Source organism: Gossypium arboreum, chromosome 5 (assembly GCF_025698485.1).
Source record: "Gossypium arboreum isolate Shixiya-1 chromosome 5, ASM2569848v2, whole genome shotgun sequence".
In the NCBI taxonomy this organism is placed as follows: Eukaryota; Viridiplantae; Streptophyta; class Magnoliopsida; order Malvales; family Malvaceae; genus Gossypium; species Gossypium arboreum.
In genome coordinates this window covers 22,939,564-22,957,748 of record NC_069074.1, presented here as the reverse complement: position 1 = coordinate 22,957,748, position 18,185 = coordinate 22,939,564, and the positions used below count along the sequence as shown (strand labels likewise).

The window sequence follows — 18,185 nt, the reverse complement described above, 5'->3', positions numbered from 1 at the left end:
TACATGATAAACCGAATTTATCTATGATTGAAAATCAATATTTATTAATGATAAAAATATAAAATAAAATAAGAATTACGTATGGAGATGAAATTAAGATATTATATCCAAACACATTATTTAAAATAATAGATTCAAATACTATCCGAGACATAATTATAATGAATTCAACATCCCATATATATTTCTATAAAAAATATATATTGTTAAATTTAGCCCTCAATATTTTATATTTTTGTCAATTTGATCATTATTTTTTCAGCTAAAATGGTAATATTTCAAAAGAGTAAAATCATTGTTTTTGATGAAAATGTTAATTAAAACATTTTTTAATAATCTTGACATAACATGCGTGGTAGTCCATATTTACTTTATTTTGATATGATACTATTTGCCTTATATATCACATAAAAATAATTAAAAATTATTAAAAATTCAAAAAAAAAGAAGAAGCTTGAATTACACATGGATTGCTATGTGAGCTACCATGTTTAAAAATTTAACGTTTTAATCAGTATTTGCATTAAAAAAAAAACAACAATTAAAAGTTTATGGGTCAAATTTAGCTAAAAAATTAATAATGACCAGATTGGAAAAAGATGTAAACATTAAGAACTAAATTGCTCATTATGCCTTTCTACAGATTGTAAATCAGGATAAAGTTCAAAACTACACATTAACTTTGGTCTAATGTACAATCTTGTGATCGAATTTAATTTTGTGCAATTTTACACATAAGATATTGATTTGATTTAATTTTCACAAACTATTAACATTATTATTGATAAGATCATTTTACATGGGTGACAAAGATAAAAAAAAATTCTAGAGGGAAAAAATTAAGTTATATATTTTTATGAAAGCTAAGATGCAATTTCACCATTGTATTAGCTTATATCTTTAAAGTTGCTAGAAGGACTAAATCACACTTTTATCATTTTTAGAGGGCTAAATTGAAAGTTTACCATATATTAAGTTATAATTTTATGGATTTTACATAAATAATTATAGTTATCTAATATAAAAATAAATTGATATATTTATTAAATTAAATGTATACAATTGAACCATAATCAAAATTTAATGTGTACAATTACACCAAATCAAAATTAATATATTAAATTAAATATTAAATCAATCTTAACATTTAAATTTTAGAAATTATCTAAATTTGTAATATTGAAATCTGCAGAAATCAAATTGAATAATATTAACCATATGGTTTTTGATTATTTATTGCCGTCCTTGAGAGGCAAACAAAACGTTATTGTCTTTGCGTTTAGCTTACAAAAGAAGAGTCCAACATACATTAGTATCATCCTAAAATCACACCCAATAATTATATGCCATATCATATTTTTTTAAAGTGCATAAATAATATATTAAATTTTTTATTACTATTTTTAATTCTAATATTAATAAATTAATTTTTTATAAAATTCTAAAACTTAAAACCTTTTAAATCCTAAATCTTAATCTAACATTTTTTCTAAAATCATAAATATTAAATTCCTAAATCCTATATCTCACTATATCATAAATCATAAATCTTGAAAAAACCATAAACATTCCCTTACTATTATTATCTGTTAAATTTTTATATTAATTTTATTTAATTAATCAAATACTAATTAGAGTTAAAATATTATTAAAGAAAATTAACGTAAAGTAAAAAAATGTATAATATTAATTAAAAATTTTAAAAATGAAATAACACATCTTATTAAATACCTAAAAATAACATTTTAAAATTATTCTAATATAATTTAAACTCGACCGAAAAAACTATCACTTATTCGAAAATTTTAGACAAACACTTATAAAATTAATAAATCATAGACGATTTACCTTCAAAAGAATAAATCAAAGACAAATTATTTGAATTAATAAAAACGTGATAAAATAAAATGATATAAAATTTGGAAATAATTGCTAACCTTTTCCAAATTAGAGAAGTTGGATTGAAAATAATCGCATCTTTGTGTTTATAATTAAAGAGTTTCAATGCTGGCCGCCAAAGAATTACTCTTTCAAACCACATATTGTCTTGAGCTAAGAACTTCACCTATATTTCTAAAACCTAGTTAAATCAATTAATAAGACAATCAAATAAATCCCCTTTTCATCACTTCAACAATTTCAATTAATGCTTTCAAAAAAATAACAATTTTTTTATATAATATTAGGTAAGAGATGGGTAACACGATTTGAACTCGTGCTAAATGAATGTTCTTCACATAGCACAATTTGAACTCGGTCCATACAAGTCTAAACTCAAAAAACTAAATTTAATTAATTAAACGAACTTATAAGATTTTACTTCTTGTTTAAAATAGATTTTTTTATCAATTTTAAATATTTTAATAATTATATTTAGATAATATATTTTTAGGGTAAACCATACAATCACTCATTTATCAAAATTTTTCATTTTAAGTACCTAAAATAAATAAATAAAAGTCAAAATAATCAAATTATGTAACTTGCCTAAAATGAATTTTTATATAATTAAATGAATATCTATATAATTTACCCATATTTTTATTATATAGTAATCTAAATTTGATTAGATCCAAATTATCCTATTTCAAACTCAATCTAATTTGGATTTGGATTGGACGACAAAATTTATCTTTGGGCAAAACATATTTATGTAATTCATATCATAAATAATTAAATATGTATTATAATAAAGTAAATATTAAAAAGGTTAAATTATTGTTTGGGGTTTGAATATTTTTTAAGTTTATTTTTAAACTTGATAATTGTTCCTATATTGAGGCTTGGACTAAGCAATTGTTCTCATATTAGGACTTGAACTTTTTTTTGTCCATGCTAGTTTTTAAAGTTGACAATTGTTCCCATATTGAGGCCGGAACATTAAGATTTTTAAGGAAATATCAAACTTCGATTTAAAAATAATTGTCAAGTTTAAACCCTAAAATAAATTTAACCCTATTAAAAATATATGCTAAGTACTACATGACCTTAAATAAAAAAATTTAAGAATTGCAAAAGATAAATTGGTTTTTTAGAAAAATAATAGGAGATGATGAAAATAAACTAACGAGTTAGGTGTGGACAAGCATATTATCATATATAAGTTAAATCAAAACTTGGGTTTGACCATAAATATATCTACTTAAAGATTAAAATTATTCCGATCCAAATTAAAATTAGATAATAGCTAATTTTGGTACAATAAAATATAGTACTTATTATATAGAGAGAGTTTTGATCCAACCAAACTATCTTTAATTGTGTAATACATTACTTACCCTCTATTAGAATAAAATATTATTATTATCAAGAATATAAATATTTGGATAAAAATTGTTATCCAAATATTTATATTAGGTTTCATTACTAATGTCAACTAAGGTTTCTTCAAGATTAGACATGGTGCTGATTGGGTAGCGTTCCAATTTGGGCCATCTTGTCTTAGTGTATTGATTTTGGACAAGGACGTACGGCTTCTCATGTTTGTTTTTACTCTCCTAGATCTAGAGTAAAATGTTTCAGGTTTTGCTCCTGTCTACAGATCTCAGTTTTTACAGATTTGATTTTGTTTGTAAGAAGGGTTTTGATAGGATGAATGAATATACAAGATTCTTTATGGCAAAAACTAAATATTTGTAGGTAGAGAAGAGTTGGTTATCCTATTCTCATTCTCACATACAATAACTAAATATTATCTCCACAAATTCTCACATAACAACTTCCTTATAGACAAGGACTTTGATATATATTCGCATATTACACCTCAAAACACATCCAAATTATTTCATTTTTGTGGGTAGACAAGAGTTGGATTCTTTATTTTCATAAAAAATTGTTGTTGATTTTTGTTTAAAAATAATATTATAAATAAAATTTTATTTATGATCAAAATTTTCTAAATGTCTTCATGTAGCAAACCACATAATAATATGTCTTAAATAGAAATAATAGAATATATATCATCCTAGCATAGTTCCGATAATTGAAAATAAAGTCCTTTACATAAGCCATTAAGTAAATCCTTCACATAAATTTTTTTCATCTTATCTGGGATGAGAAAAGATAGTTAATTTTACAAATATATAGGAGATAATTGCACCAATAAAAAAAAAACAAGAGAGAGAGAAATAATAGAAAATAAATATAATATGCAAATTGTTGACACATTTGAAGGTAATGAAAAATTTTGTGGCTGAAACAGTAACCACAATTTCAAGTATTGTTTCATTATCGTACTTACCTATTTTCAGAATTGGCAAAATTTTTAAACAAAAGCATTAGGCTATCTTTTTTTTTTTTAATATTTAGACGAGTTAGAGTCCAAAACATGATGACTAATTGAGTTAAAATTGAAGACTTAAAGATTGATTACTTGCAGATCAAGTAAAGCCATTTTCTATATTTGAAGACCTCGGATTTCACCGAGGCTCTTATGGAATTATTATCATATACTGATTTTTAACTTTACTTTGTAGAAAAGTGATTAGACTATGACTCTTATGTAAGAAAAACTTAAATAATATATATAAACTTAAGTTTTGTCTCGGTTGAAGAGTAACTAAGAGACATGATAGAGCAAAAAAATTATTCAAGTTAGGAACATTTTATGTGTGCATTATTTTTGTAAGCAATCAAGAGTGTCTCTTGTATTGCAAAACTAAGTTTTCAAGAGGGAAGTTTAGTGGGAGAGTAATCTAGTCTTTATACAATAGTAAGGTCACTAAATTGGTGTGAGTTAGATAATTGTTAAGACTTAAATCATCGGTTGTATTATGAGAAAGATAGTAGATCATTGCTCTGGGCAAGGCCTCGTAGACGTAGACTAAGGTCGAACTGCATAAATAATCTTAGTGTTCATCTGTACATTTTTGCACTTTTGATTTAGTAGTTGAAACTATGATCATAGTTCCCAGCACTATTTTAGCCATAGTTTCTGTTTGCAAACCAAGTACCCCTCATTTCTTCAATAAACAATATAGTATATAAATGATTAAATATGCATATAAAAATAAAAATAAACTTTTTTTGCAAAGAATCCATTGAAGCAATAGAGAAAATGGGAAGGAAAAAGGGGACAATAGCTTTTTTTTAACCTTTATTAATACTAATACCCTAAACCAATATAAAATAGGGTTAATTTTGTCTTACTACTTTTTCAACTTTTCAATCTATATGAAAAAGTAACTTTCCCATCTTTTATCATAGAAATCATATTGCCATGTTTATAGGAAATTAACACCTAAGGGAAAGTTAAATTCTAAAGAAAGTTTAAAAAAAAAAAAAGACATACCAAACATTGGAATCACTTTTCAACTGATTAAATTCCCACGAAAGTTATCACTTTACATTATACCAAACGCTCCCAAAGTGTTTTGGGAATTTGAAAAGCCTCAAAAAATCTAACCATAAGGTGTGGTACGATGGTTGCTCGCCTTGTCTCTTAATCATGTGGGTGGGGTTTAATCCCCACTCATGTGAATGGAGCACATTTTGTGGCCAGTCATTTATCTCTTCAAAGAGCATTCACAATGAGAAAAATAGTCATTATTGTTAGCTATTAATACTCTCATTTTGACCAAAAAGAGAAAAAAAACACAAATTGAAATCTCTAATGGAATGTTAGTATCATCTTCATCAAAATAATCTTGAGTTATTTATTAGGGATAGGTTTAGTATTATTTTCAAAAGTGTTTTTAAAAATATGGATTAATGGTTTTGAAAAGTTTGATTTAAAATTTAGTTGTTTAACATTATTGTTAATAAGTAATTTTAAAGAAACAAAATGTCAAAGTTAGACATGATATTGTAAAGTAAAAAATATGCATTTTAATTATCTTCAAATCGTTAATATTATAATGTATGAAATATATCAACTTAAATTATAACGAAAACTAAATAAAAAAGTTACTATTACGCATTATTAATATTTTGATATACGAAATATAAATTTTAAATATTTTTAAGCAATTAATATAAATTATTTTAAAATTTTAATTTGAATATATAAATCATATTTCTAGTACTAAAATCACAGCAAATATAATCATTACAAATTGAAATATAAATTTACGAAATAAATTTCAAAAAGAAATAACTACATACCTAATATAAATATTACCAAAAAATATATTAGATGATAAATAACGGTTAAAAACGTTGTAATGGGCCAAATCTGCCCGGACCCAACAACCAAAAACCAAAATTAAATTAAAAAAATATAATAAAAAACCCACAGTCTATTAAATGTCTATTTACAGACTTTGGCCCAATACATAACCTAACCCAATACCCCATAGCCCAAATACAATGGCCCAATAACTAGAACAGGCCCAAACGGCCCAAAAACTAAGCCAACTTTCGGCAAACCCTAGGGCAAAGGGCTCCTTGCGCCGCAGTCCTCACGAACGGTCTAACCACATCACGCCAGCTACCTCCTTACGCCTCAGCAGCGCCACGTCCACCCTTCGTACGCCTCACGCCAAGGGCCAGCGTATGTCCTCTACTCCGTACCTGCGAACAAGACAAACACAGCAGCAGCAAAAAGCAATGGAATATTGTATTTTGATTTTTGATTTTTTCTTTTTTAGTTTCGGCTATAAAGCCAAGAATGGATCAATTGTATTTGGTTACGCATATTTTACGAACACACGCATACAGAAGAGAGAAAAGAAATCAAAAGATAGAAAAGGTGATTTCAAGTTTCCTTGTTTCTTTTTTCTTTTTCTTCCGATTTATTTCTTCTTTTTTTCTTTTTTGACTCGATTTCTTTTTCAATGTGTGAATCGATTCCAATGAAAGCCCAAAAACATCTCGAAAACGAGTAGATACGGGCGAGGGTCAAGAATTTCACTTCAAATCTTTGCTTGGTTTTCAAAAGAGTAAAAATAATTTGAAGGTTTCTAAAAAAGGGGGCAAAGGGGGTCGAATGACTTACCAAATCCTTTAGGGATGGTCGATCACCTTCAATGGTCGGATCGGGTGCTGTTTGCATGCTGTTGATCACCAAAATATCATGGTGGTTCGGTTGCTGGCAAAAGAATCCCTAGCAAACTGATTGTTAGGGTTATTAATTTGGGTTAAAGGCATGACTACGTCTAAAGAGAAAGGAAATAGGGTATTAAAACCTTTGTAAAAAAGAAAACAGCGCCGTTTGGGACATTGGGGGTCCGCGCTCAACCCGGATCCGCGCCTTTTCACTCGGAATGGGAAATTTTCGCGCTAGGTCCCCCATGATCGCACGAGCCTTCGATTGCTCCTTATGCGCCTTGCCCTTTTTTTTCTTCGATTTGGACTTGTAATTTGTGCTTTGTTGCAATCTAATCCGCGCCTAAACACTGCGTTCTGGGAACTGGATTATTTCCAGGCTGAGTCCTTACGCATTTGTGTGCTTCGCACTTTGATCCTCTTTTGATTATTCCATTTTTAAATCAGCCCATTCATTTTAATTGAATTTTAATTAGAACCCATTGATTTGTAGAGTTCATTACCCTTTTTTAATTCACTTAAATCTCTTTTATATGCATGTGCATGCACACTTTTTAAATTTTCATGATGATTTCACTATTTTATTATCGTATTATTTTACAATATTTTGTATAGATACTTCATTTTAATATTCTCATATACTATTATACTTATGGACTTCGTGATTAATTTAGTTTCTTATCCTACACATATTATTAATTCCATGTTACTTTATATACGTATTTTCTCTTGAATCTTCTTGTATATATTCTTAAACTATATATATATATATATATATATATATATATATATAACATGTTTTATTATACATTGTTGTCATAAAAATAATAAAAACTTCATGACGTATATGTTATTGAAAGTATTCTCCTTTTATATGTATATGGTCATTTTTTAAAATAGATATTTCATAAAAAAATACTTTGTACATATGAGTATGTTTTTAGTCTATTATATATATATATATTGTGTTAAAGTTAATTTTATTTCATATATATGTTATTAACTTTATATTATTTTATATATATAATTCCTTCCAAATTTATTCTTGCATTTTATTTTATAGTATTGCATAATATCTCTTTAAAATTATTATTATACATACATATATTTATTGGATCTATATATATATTATTTAATTTAGGTATTTTATATAGTTTTCCTTATATATATATATAAGCACATTCTTAAAGCTATTATATAATTTATTATAAAATTAATTTAAGCTTGCATGTATTTCTATGTTTTTGCAAATAATTATTTTTAAAAAGTTATTTATGTATACACATGCTTAATTTGTAAATCCATTATGTTTTAAGAATTATATTTCATTGTACATTTCATTATTATTATTTTTATATCTTATGCATAAATCTAAAATTTTCTTTATTACATGTAAATTGTCAATTTTAAACCAACATTCTTTAATGTTTGGTATATTGTTTGATTAAAATATTCATTTCATTTCATATATTTTAATAATCAAGTATATATCTCTAGTTTTTATTCATCCATTCATGCATTATACATTACGTGTTATTTATTATTTCAAACCAGTTGTATACCACGTTTTCTTTATTTTATTTTATTTCGTATATCTTGTATTGATCACATCATATTAGGTTTTGTATATTATTTTGGCATACTATCGTGTATTGTCTCGTTTTATTTTGCGCGATGTATTTTTATAACAATTCTTGATTGGGTATTGTTATGTTAATTATTCTCCATGCAAGATTGAAGTTGAGTTATATTTCTAAGTTAGTTATACTTAGTTGTAAGTGTTTGTTAGTTGGTTAAATAAATTGTATTACCTCCACTCTTCCATTGTCGTAGTTTATGCGTACATATATTACCCCATATCATCATTTTCCATGTGGTTTTATAAAATCTAAATTTTTATGATTAATTTCATCTTATTTCAAATCGAATTAATGTGTTTTAAGCTAGTTTCACAATTATTTAAGAATTCTTTAAAACGAAGGCGATATCCAATATTTGGCAATTCGAGGAATCGTGCCCTAACGTGCTGGGTTGCAATTTCTCATTTGCCCAAAGTAATCGAAGATCCCTTTAGAATTTCACCCATGTCTTTTATAAATCCTTTAAAACGGAGGCGATATTCGATACTTGGCAATTCGCGGGATCGTGCCATAATGTGTTGGGTTGTAATTTCTCGTTTGCTCAAAGTAATCGAATGTCCCTTTAGAATTTCACCTATGTCTTTTAAAAATCCTTTAAACGAAGGCGATGTTCAATATTTGACAATTCGCGGAATCATGCCCTATCGTGCTGGGTTAGAATTTCTCGTTTGTTCAAAATAGTTGAAGGTCCCTTTTGAATTTCACTTATGTTTTCTAAAAACTCTCCAAAACGAAGGTAATGTTCGATGTTTGGCAATTCGGGGAATCGTACCCTATCATGCTGGTTTGCAATTTCCTGTTAGTTTAAAATAATCGAACATCCCCTTTAGAATTTCCCTCATGTTTCTTAAAAACTCTAAAAAATAAGGCAATGATCGATGTTTAGAAGTTACGAAGAACCATGCCCTACTGTGCTGGGTTTCGATTTTTTCGTTGGACTAAATAATGGGGCATCCTTTTGTGATTTTCAACATATAAACTTTTGGAACTCGAAACTTATCGTGTTTTCGAGGGTATAAAGGATCGTGCCCTATCGTGCTGGATGTGATGCCGCATTCCTCTGAAACAAGAGAATTTTGACGATCAACTTGGGTTATTCAAATATTTATAAAAGGAACCACATTTCAAAAACTCTTTTAAACCTCAGACATAAGGACAGTATTTAATCGATTTGGTACCAATTTTGGGCGTGATGAGGGTGCTAATCCTTTCTTCTATATAACCGACTCCCGAACCCGTTTTCTCATATTTACGTAGGCCAAAATCGTTGTTTTAGTAAAAAGAAATATTTTATTAAAATAACCGAATTTTTAGGTGATCCGATCACACCGAAACAAAAGATTGGTGGCGACTCCATATTTCCTTTTGCAAAGTCGATCCCCCCATTTTTTCATTAAATTTAAAATTTAAAAAAAAAGTTATGGTTTCGACAAACGTATTTTTTAAAAAAATATAAATTATAACTTTTGTAACTTTTCAGTCGAATTTTCTCTCAAAAACTTCACATACATTGAAGGGCCTCAACCAAATTACAAACCAAAACCAAATCAAATTGTGGAAAATTTTGGATTGTATAAATTTTGAGAAATTTTAGAGTTTTAAAAAATAGAAAAAAATTTGTGTTAAAAATTGCAACCACAAAACTATTCTTAAACTTTGCACTTCAAATTTCCTCTAAGAAAACATCTCACGAAACTGGTGTTGGTTTTTGGAGAAGGAGAAACGATTTCACAATAAACTACATAATTCCTTTATAAACTTCACGAAACCCTTCAACTTTTTTCTTCACCTTTTATTTACATATTTTTTTATTAACCAGATACACGCTTAGGTTTTGGCTATTTGTGTTTAATTCCATTCTATTTCTATTTTTATTTAATTTTTTCTAGAATATTATATTATACACGTGGAATTGATGCTTTAAAAAATCCATATTTTTTGTATGTTTTAGTATTTACTAATACTATTAACTACAGGTATCATGATATGCATAGTTCAAGTATCATATTGGATACTTTATGAAAGTACAGATATTAAATGTGATATTGTCTCAAAATGTAAAAATATTTAGTAAAATCTAACCCATAGTTTGGAGATATTTTGTGTAATTAACTCTATAATTACTTTTAAAAAAGCTTTTTAGGTCTAATTTCAATTTAATTTTTAATTTCTCATAATATTTATAAAATTTAATTTTTTAATAATAAAATTATTTTACATTTCTAAAAAATAAAAATTGAAAAACTTCTATATTTTTGAGTTTTTACTTTTTAAAAAAAATTGAAGAACTTTTGTTTATAATTTTTGAACAAGGACGAACTTAGAAAATTGCTTGAGGGGTCAAAATTACAATTTTATTATGGGGGGAAGGCCATTGCTTGTCCCTTTTACCTTCATCCCTGTTTTTGAATGATTTGTATTTGTGATTTTAGAATTTGAATTTTCTATAATTTTTAAATTATTTGCTAAAATAGCGAAAACAAAAACCATGTCACATCAAATAGCAATAAAAAGTTAATAGGATGATTTTTTTAAATAAAAGAGTAGAGGTCAAATTGAATAAAATTATAAAAATTAAAGACTAAATTTGTTATTATTATATATATATATATATATATATATATAAAAGGCCAAAATAAGTATTTAATGACATAATTTTGACAAAAGGGCTGTTTCCCCATTATCTAACGTATAGGGATCTGTTTGTTCGTTTTTTTATTAGAGGGGCCAAAATACAATTAGGAGTATAGTACAGGGGCAGGTATGGTACTTCTATGAAAATTTTGTAAATATACTTTCAATTTGGTGGGTTAAACTTAGAAAGTAATATTGCAATTCATGTCCTTAAATTTATATAAAAATGCACAAGGACCACATTTTATAGGCTCCCACATCCCATTTCTCTATTAGACTGTGAACATTAAATCATGATGTAATTGTAAAATACATATATACATAATACCATTGGCGTGGAACTGAAATAATTAATCCATCTGCAAATTTATAATCATTTATCGACACGATACATAAATCTAATTAATAAATCAATTATAGAGATACATATAATATAATATAGAAAAGAAGGTACTAAATATACATATATAATTAACGGTTGTGATGAATGGGGCTGGAAGATGAGAGCCATTTGATGAAGCTATGGAGAGTATGAGCGTCAGCTCTGTAGTAGTTTTGGGTGAAATGGAGGAAATCGGACCATGTGAAATCAGGGTAAGCTCTTGGGAGTTGATCACCTTGTACAAGATCCTCTGGGGGTCTCACCACCTTGTCTTCTCGTGGGCAAACAAAGTATACCAATGATTTTCTCGCCCTCTCGCTGTTTACTACTGCCCTATGCAGGCAACTCTTGTATCTCCCATTTGTTAATGCCTGCACACCCTCCTTATATTAATTTATTTATTTTTAGACACCACAAACAAAATTAATAAACAGTACATACTCCTATGTTTGTTTGCTTGGCTATAATATATCTATTTGTAAACTTCCCACCTACAGCACTTCTTTGTCAACTTAATTATTTGAACAAGTAAATCCTGGTTTACTATTTATTTGTGTATTGCTTAGTTGCCGACAAAATCACTAATATATCTCATACATACATACATACATACATAAATACATACATACATACATACATACGTATGTCCAAAAATCTTGTATTTTTGCTAGCTTCTTCTGTGTTTCACTCTATGAGAGAATGCATCTCCCAATGTCCCTTGGAAAATATATATATATGGGCCAACCCTTTAAAAGACACAAGCATGGGACAAATTAGGGCAATCCCATGCGAATATAAAAGTTTGTCATGTAATGTAATGATTATGTATCGTACTAGGAAAGAAAAAAACAAATCGAAAATCTAGACGATTTTCCATTGAAAGATTGGAAACCTACCGTGAAGGTCTCACCGATGTTGATTACTAGGGCATCCTGACGAGGTCGAACAATCTGCCATTTGTTGTTTGCAAAGATTTCCAAGCCTCCAACTTCGTCTTGGTGGAGAATTGTTAAAGATGTGGCGTCACAATGAGGACCAGTGCCGAAGGTAAGTCCTGGCTCGGGGCATGGCGGATAATAGTTACATCGCATTATAGACCCACCGTCCTGAAAATAATTTTTATAGTGCAATCGATCAACTCCCAAGCTGATTGCTAGTATTTCCATCACTGCTAGAGCTAAGCTCTTCATTCCTTCACAGTACTTTTGATATGTTATGCTACAAAATGAAGAGATTTTTTAGTAAAACTTTGTGGTTTTTATGTCAATAAGCTCAAATTAGGGTTAGGTTGATTGAGTAACTATGCAAGAAATTTCTTCAGAAAAAGAAGAAGAAGAAGAAGAAGAAGAAAGAGAAACTAACCCCATTTCTTCAAAATCATCTCCTAAACTGGATTTGAACAAATCTACGACACTGGATTCCTTGGGATTCTCATGGAACCGGAAAGTTAAAGTTTCCTTCCATGGCAAATTCGAAGAGAAACGATCCGAATGTGCACCTGAATAGCTCAAGGTGTTTAATCCAGCAGTAGTGGCCCTTCGAGCCCTTAATTTGTGGCTAAGTGGCAAATGGAAGAAACGATTGAGGTGATAATATGCAGCATTGATGAGGTGGGAATCAACCCCATGATTGATGACTTGAAAGCAACCGTGGGTTAGACAAGCAGCCCTAATGACCTTGGCAGCCTGTTGAATCGCCAATTCATCACCTCTAAAGAAGCGTTCAAGATCTACAAGTGGCTCCAACAGCTCTTGATGAGCATTAACTAAATCAACTTTGGGCCAAAGAAATTCTTTGGGGACGTTGGTTTGGTTTTGGAGAAAAGATGAGCCGATAGAAGAACTATGATGGTCAACTAGTGTTTGATCTTGAATCTCAAGCGGAGAGGAAAGGAGATGCGTTGAATCCATTAGGAAGACAGTGTATGTGGACGTAGGGCAAGAAGGTGAGAGAGTTGCATTAAATATAGGTAATAGACTCCCATTACAAGCTATTATCAAATTATTTGGTATCATGTGCAGGGTTCGAAGATCAAGGAATTTTTTTTTAATGGAAAAAGTTGCAAATGCAACTAAGTTCAATTTTCAAATAATTTTATAAAACAGTGGATCATACTCTGTCCAGGTATCAACTCCTTAACAATAATTATATTTTAACTAACTTTTCAAATCAGATGTCAATTAAATATTATATGTTGTAAAACCAATGATAAATTCAAGCTAAGGTTCCCTATGAATGTCAAATCATGATCTCCCTCTCTTTCCTTTTATTCTAAATTCTAATTAAAAATAGAGAATCTCAGTGTTTATCCCATAACTTATATTGTAGCACATATTTTCCTGTGTGAGTTAGGAAAATGGTACTGCCCATCAATTCCACATCTCTTTCTCTCTTATTTTTGGTGCTTATGTTTTTTATTTCACTATACGTCCTAACCATCATGCTAGATGGATCTTGGGATGTATAAATATAAAATCATATTTCCTATTACATCATCCATCAACCTAATCAATCAAATAAATAAATAAAACTAATTTTTTTAGAAATAATTACATGTCACCAATTAAATGAATCCATATCAATTTTTTCCCATGTAATATATACAATTCAACCAAAATTCTAAAGGCACATGAATTATGGTTTAATATATGCATGAATTTTGATTTTGTGTAATTTTATATATGAAATTTTAATTTAATTCGATTCTTGTAAATTATTAATACAATTATTGATATAATATCATTTTATATTTATATATTGCATGCATAAATAATAATATTTATTCAATATAAAAATAAATTGATATATTTATTTTTTAAATGTGTATGATTAAATCAAAATTAAATTTTTAAATGTATATTTAAACCACAATTAAAATTTTACATATATATTTATACATTAAATCAAAATTAAATTTTAAATGTATATTTAAACCACAATTAAAATTTTACATATATATTTATACATTAAATCAAAATTCATATATAATTATGAGATAATCCTTTTCAAATTAAAAGTATGCACTTCTTTTTCAATAAATCATTTGCCCACCGATAATAATGGGAATTGAAAACCCAACCAATGGTTATTTCATCCATCTCTGTCTCACTCTTAATAATATCGTTTTGAGACCATGGGAAAAACACATGTTCCTTTTAATGTTCCCAAGGAAGATTTTGCTTTGAAGTGTCATCTCTCTCTTGCTAACATGTCCGAAACAAGATAACAAAAAAAATGAGCCTTTTGTTCCATTGTGGTTGTTGAATTGACAGAGTGAAAGGCGTCACCAACCAACCCCAAGGCTACCAAAAAAATGGTGGTGAGTTTCAAATAGTTATTACTATAATATTTTTCTTATATTTGGAAAAATCAGGTGCTAGAAGGGGTTATGACTGGTGGTGATGGGTTGGTCTCGGTGGCTTTGGTGGTTGTGAATTCTGATTCCAACGGGGATCTGAAAGAGAAATAATGGTTTATAGTTTAAAAGGAAAAAAAAAGTGTTTTAAATATATATACTGCGAATATTGATACCATATAAAAATAATAAATTCATGTTGACACAAATTCAAAAATATTATGATGTCTTAGTTCGTATGAGTACAATGAATCACTTAATTGTAAATAGGTTTAAATATTAGCTATTAGACTTTGTATTTTACGTAAGTTGTGAATTTTATATATGTACTTTAATTTAGTCATTTTAGTCCCTATACTTTTAGAATTTAAAAAATTTAGTCCTAATCAAATGATAACTATTAATTTAATTAAGTTATTTATTTTAAAATTTGATGTGTCAAACATATTATTACATGTGTAATGCTATATCTATTTGTTATTTTCACACATACTTACAAAAAATCAATTAATAGATTTAACGATTATTGTTTGCATTAAGACTAAAATTTTAAAATTCAAAAATATATCCACTAAAAATGATCTAATTGGCGAATTGGACTATTCTATAAGTTTAGGCCTAATACAAGGCAAATGACATAATTTAACCAAATAGATTTAACTTTTACTATTGGATCAAGACAAAATTTTCAATATTTAAAAAGTATTAAGGATTAAAATTGATCAAATTAAAGTATGTGTATTAAATCCACAATTTATGCAAAGCATAGAATCTAATAGTAGAATTTTACCGATTATATTATATTAATTATGTGGGTGAAAAATATAATTATATACCAAATATATCTATAAAAATAATAGTAAAATAATAATGATTAGCAATCAAAGTGGTTTAGGTTTAAATCTATGTATTTTTCTATTTTTTATTAAAAGATATGAAAAGATAAAATATCCTCAAAATAATATAATTTATAATGTAAAGAAATGATATTTTAATTGTTACTCAATTAAATTAATGATCGTTAACTCATAACACCAGTTTAGGCAAAAGTTAATATATATATATATATATATATATATATATATATATATATTTATGAATGATGTTAGCCTAGAAGCAGTTGCTATGTAACAACCTAAGTGTTGGGAGAAGTGATTGGGGAAGTTTACACTTCTCCAAGCACTACGAACAAGAAGCAAAAATAGGGGAGACAAAATTGTTTACATAGTTCACTTTCCTTACATATGCGGAGCTTAACTCATTGAAAAATATTCATTATCCTCAACACTTATGATAAGTGAACGTAAATCAAACACACCCCAATGACAATTTTCTCACTTTTGTACCCTTAAAGATCAGTATTCTTACCACTAAATTCACTCCTATGAACTTACCTTGTAAAACCACAACACAAAAGTTTTACAATCAAATGTGCTCTCACAAATAATGTTTCTTACTTAAATAAATTAAGTGCTCTCAATAATTAGTACAATAATCTATACAAATCTCTCAACATAATGAAGATCTATATCAATCCCTATTTAACAACATCTAAACTAATTGAATGCAATATAATTATAACAAACAAGGTAAGCAAAGACTGTTGTCAGCCAAGTCTTCAACGTTCCAATTCGATCCAACTTCCTTAATCTAAGGAATTAGATAGACATAATTCGATCCAATCCTTTAAAAATATTCCTCAAAGTAATATGGTCTTAATTGATGAGTTAAATACAATTCAAAATATTAACATAACCCAAAAATCTGATTCAATAAATTATAAATCAAGCTTCCTCAAACATATCTCAATCATATTATATTTTTCATCATTACAAGATTTTTTTTTGTTTCTTCCTTTTGCTTTTGCTTATAAGACAAAGTTGGGTGTAAAAAGATTAGCAACATTTTTCTTTGTGGGCATGCGACATTTGAGTAATAGTTGGAACTTTAAAATTGCGGAAGATATAGATCAACATTATTGGATAGAGATAGGGGTATTGATGAGTGAATCGAATATCTTAAAAAAAGAGAAAGATTTTCCATTCTATCATAATTATTACGTACATCAATCACTTCCTCAAATGTTGTATCACCTCGTAGGAGCCCCCTTTTGTTACCTATACTTCGCCCAACAAACAACCACTCACCAATCTGCTACCTAATAGTTCCAAATTCCAAACCTACTTCACCTTAACCTTATTTGAGATGTCCAAAACAACATAACTACAATAATTAAGATATCTGTTATTATAACTTGGGTTAATTTTGAATTATATTAACTCAATTAATTACTTCATGATATACTATTATAAATTTATAAAATTAACTTTATTTTCAATTATGTGTCTTCATCTTGTTTAATCACACTACATAAAATTATACACTTTAAATTTGATTCAAGAAAATTAAATTAAATTAATTTATTACTAAATAAGGTTTGAATAATTTGAAAACATAGTGGAGCTTTTATTCTTTTAATATACATTTTTATATTTTTAATTAATATTAAAAACTTCAATTCTAACTCAAGCTTCAACACTCAAATATAAAAACCAACTCAAATTCTTATTAAATAAAAAACCTAATTAAACAACTTCAAGTAGCTTAATTCAAGTCTAAGTTGAACTTTATAAGCCTTTGAGCTCAGCTCAATTGTTAGTTGTAGGTATCAACTATATAAATGATAACTATGCTCACATTTGTTCACCTAATTTTAGAATTTTTTATTTATTTAGGCATTAATATTTGGATTTATTCTACCTAGTATAATCACACATTTTGTCCTTAATACTTATATATTCTATCAATTTGATCCTAAGTCTAAATAATTTAATAAACTTAACCTTTATAAATTCTATCAATTTGATCTTCAAACTTCCTAACCAGAGTTTTCCGCTTTTAAAACGAATACATTCCATGTCTATAAATTTGCAAAACTCAAAAAAGAAAAAAAAACTTTTCCAATATAAAACAAATGGTTAGGATATAATGCAAATTATATTTTAATTTAATAATAATTAAAATATTTGCATAACTAATTAATTTTTATTATTTTTAATTGAATATAAAGATTGAAGATAATGATTAATTAATAAAGGGACATGACTTATGCAGCAAAATAGAGTTGTTTGGATTTCCTGCTATGGAGTACCAATTCACTTGTGGAATATTTAGACTTTCTCAAATATTG

At 27.7% G+C, this 18,185-nt stretch overlaps 1 protein-coding gene across 1 annotated transcript; it reads right to left on the bottom strand.

The window, feature by feature from the left end:
- Window positions 1–11,729: 11,729 nt before the first annotated feature.
- Window positions 11,730–13,550, bottom strand: LOC108481343 (gibberellin 20 oxidase 2-like). The gene is made up of 3 exons (XM_017784487.1): window positions 13,003–13,550; window positions 12,537–12,858; window positions 11,730–12,011 (listed from the first exon to the last, which is right to left on the bottom strand). Exons 1-3 carry the CDS (start codon window positions 13,548–13,550, stop codon window positions 11,730–11,732), a joined length of 1,152 nt encoding a protein of 383 aa, XP_017639976.1.
- Window positions 13,551–18,185: the final 4,635 nt, after the last annotated feature.

Coding starts and splice junctions, on each gene's coding strand:
- LOC108481343 (XM_017784487.1), bottom strand. CDS start 13,550: ATGGATTCAACGCATCTCCTTTCCTCTCCGCTTGAGATTCAAGATCAA. Junction 12,859..13,002: donor GATGATTTTGAAGAAATGGG/GTTAGTTTCTCT, acceptor TTCATTTTGTAG/CATAACATATCAAAAGTACT. Junction 12,012..12,536: donor ACATCGGTGAGACCTTCACG/GTAGGTTTCCAA, acceptor GAGGGTGTGCAG/GCATTAACAAATGGGAGATA.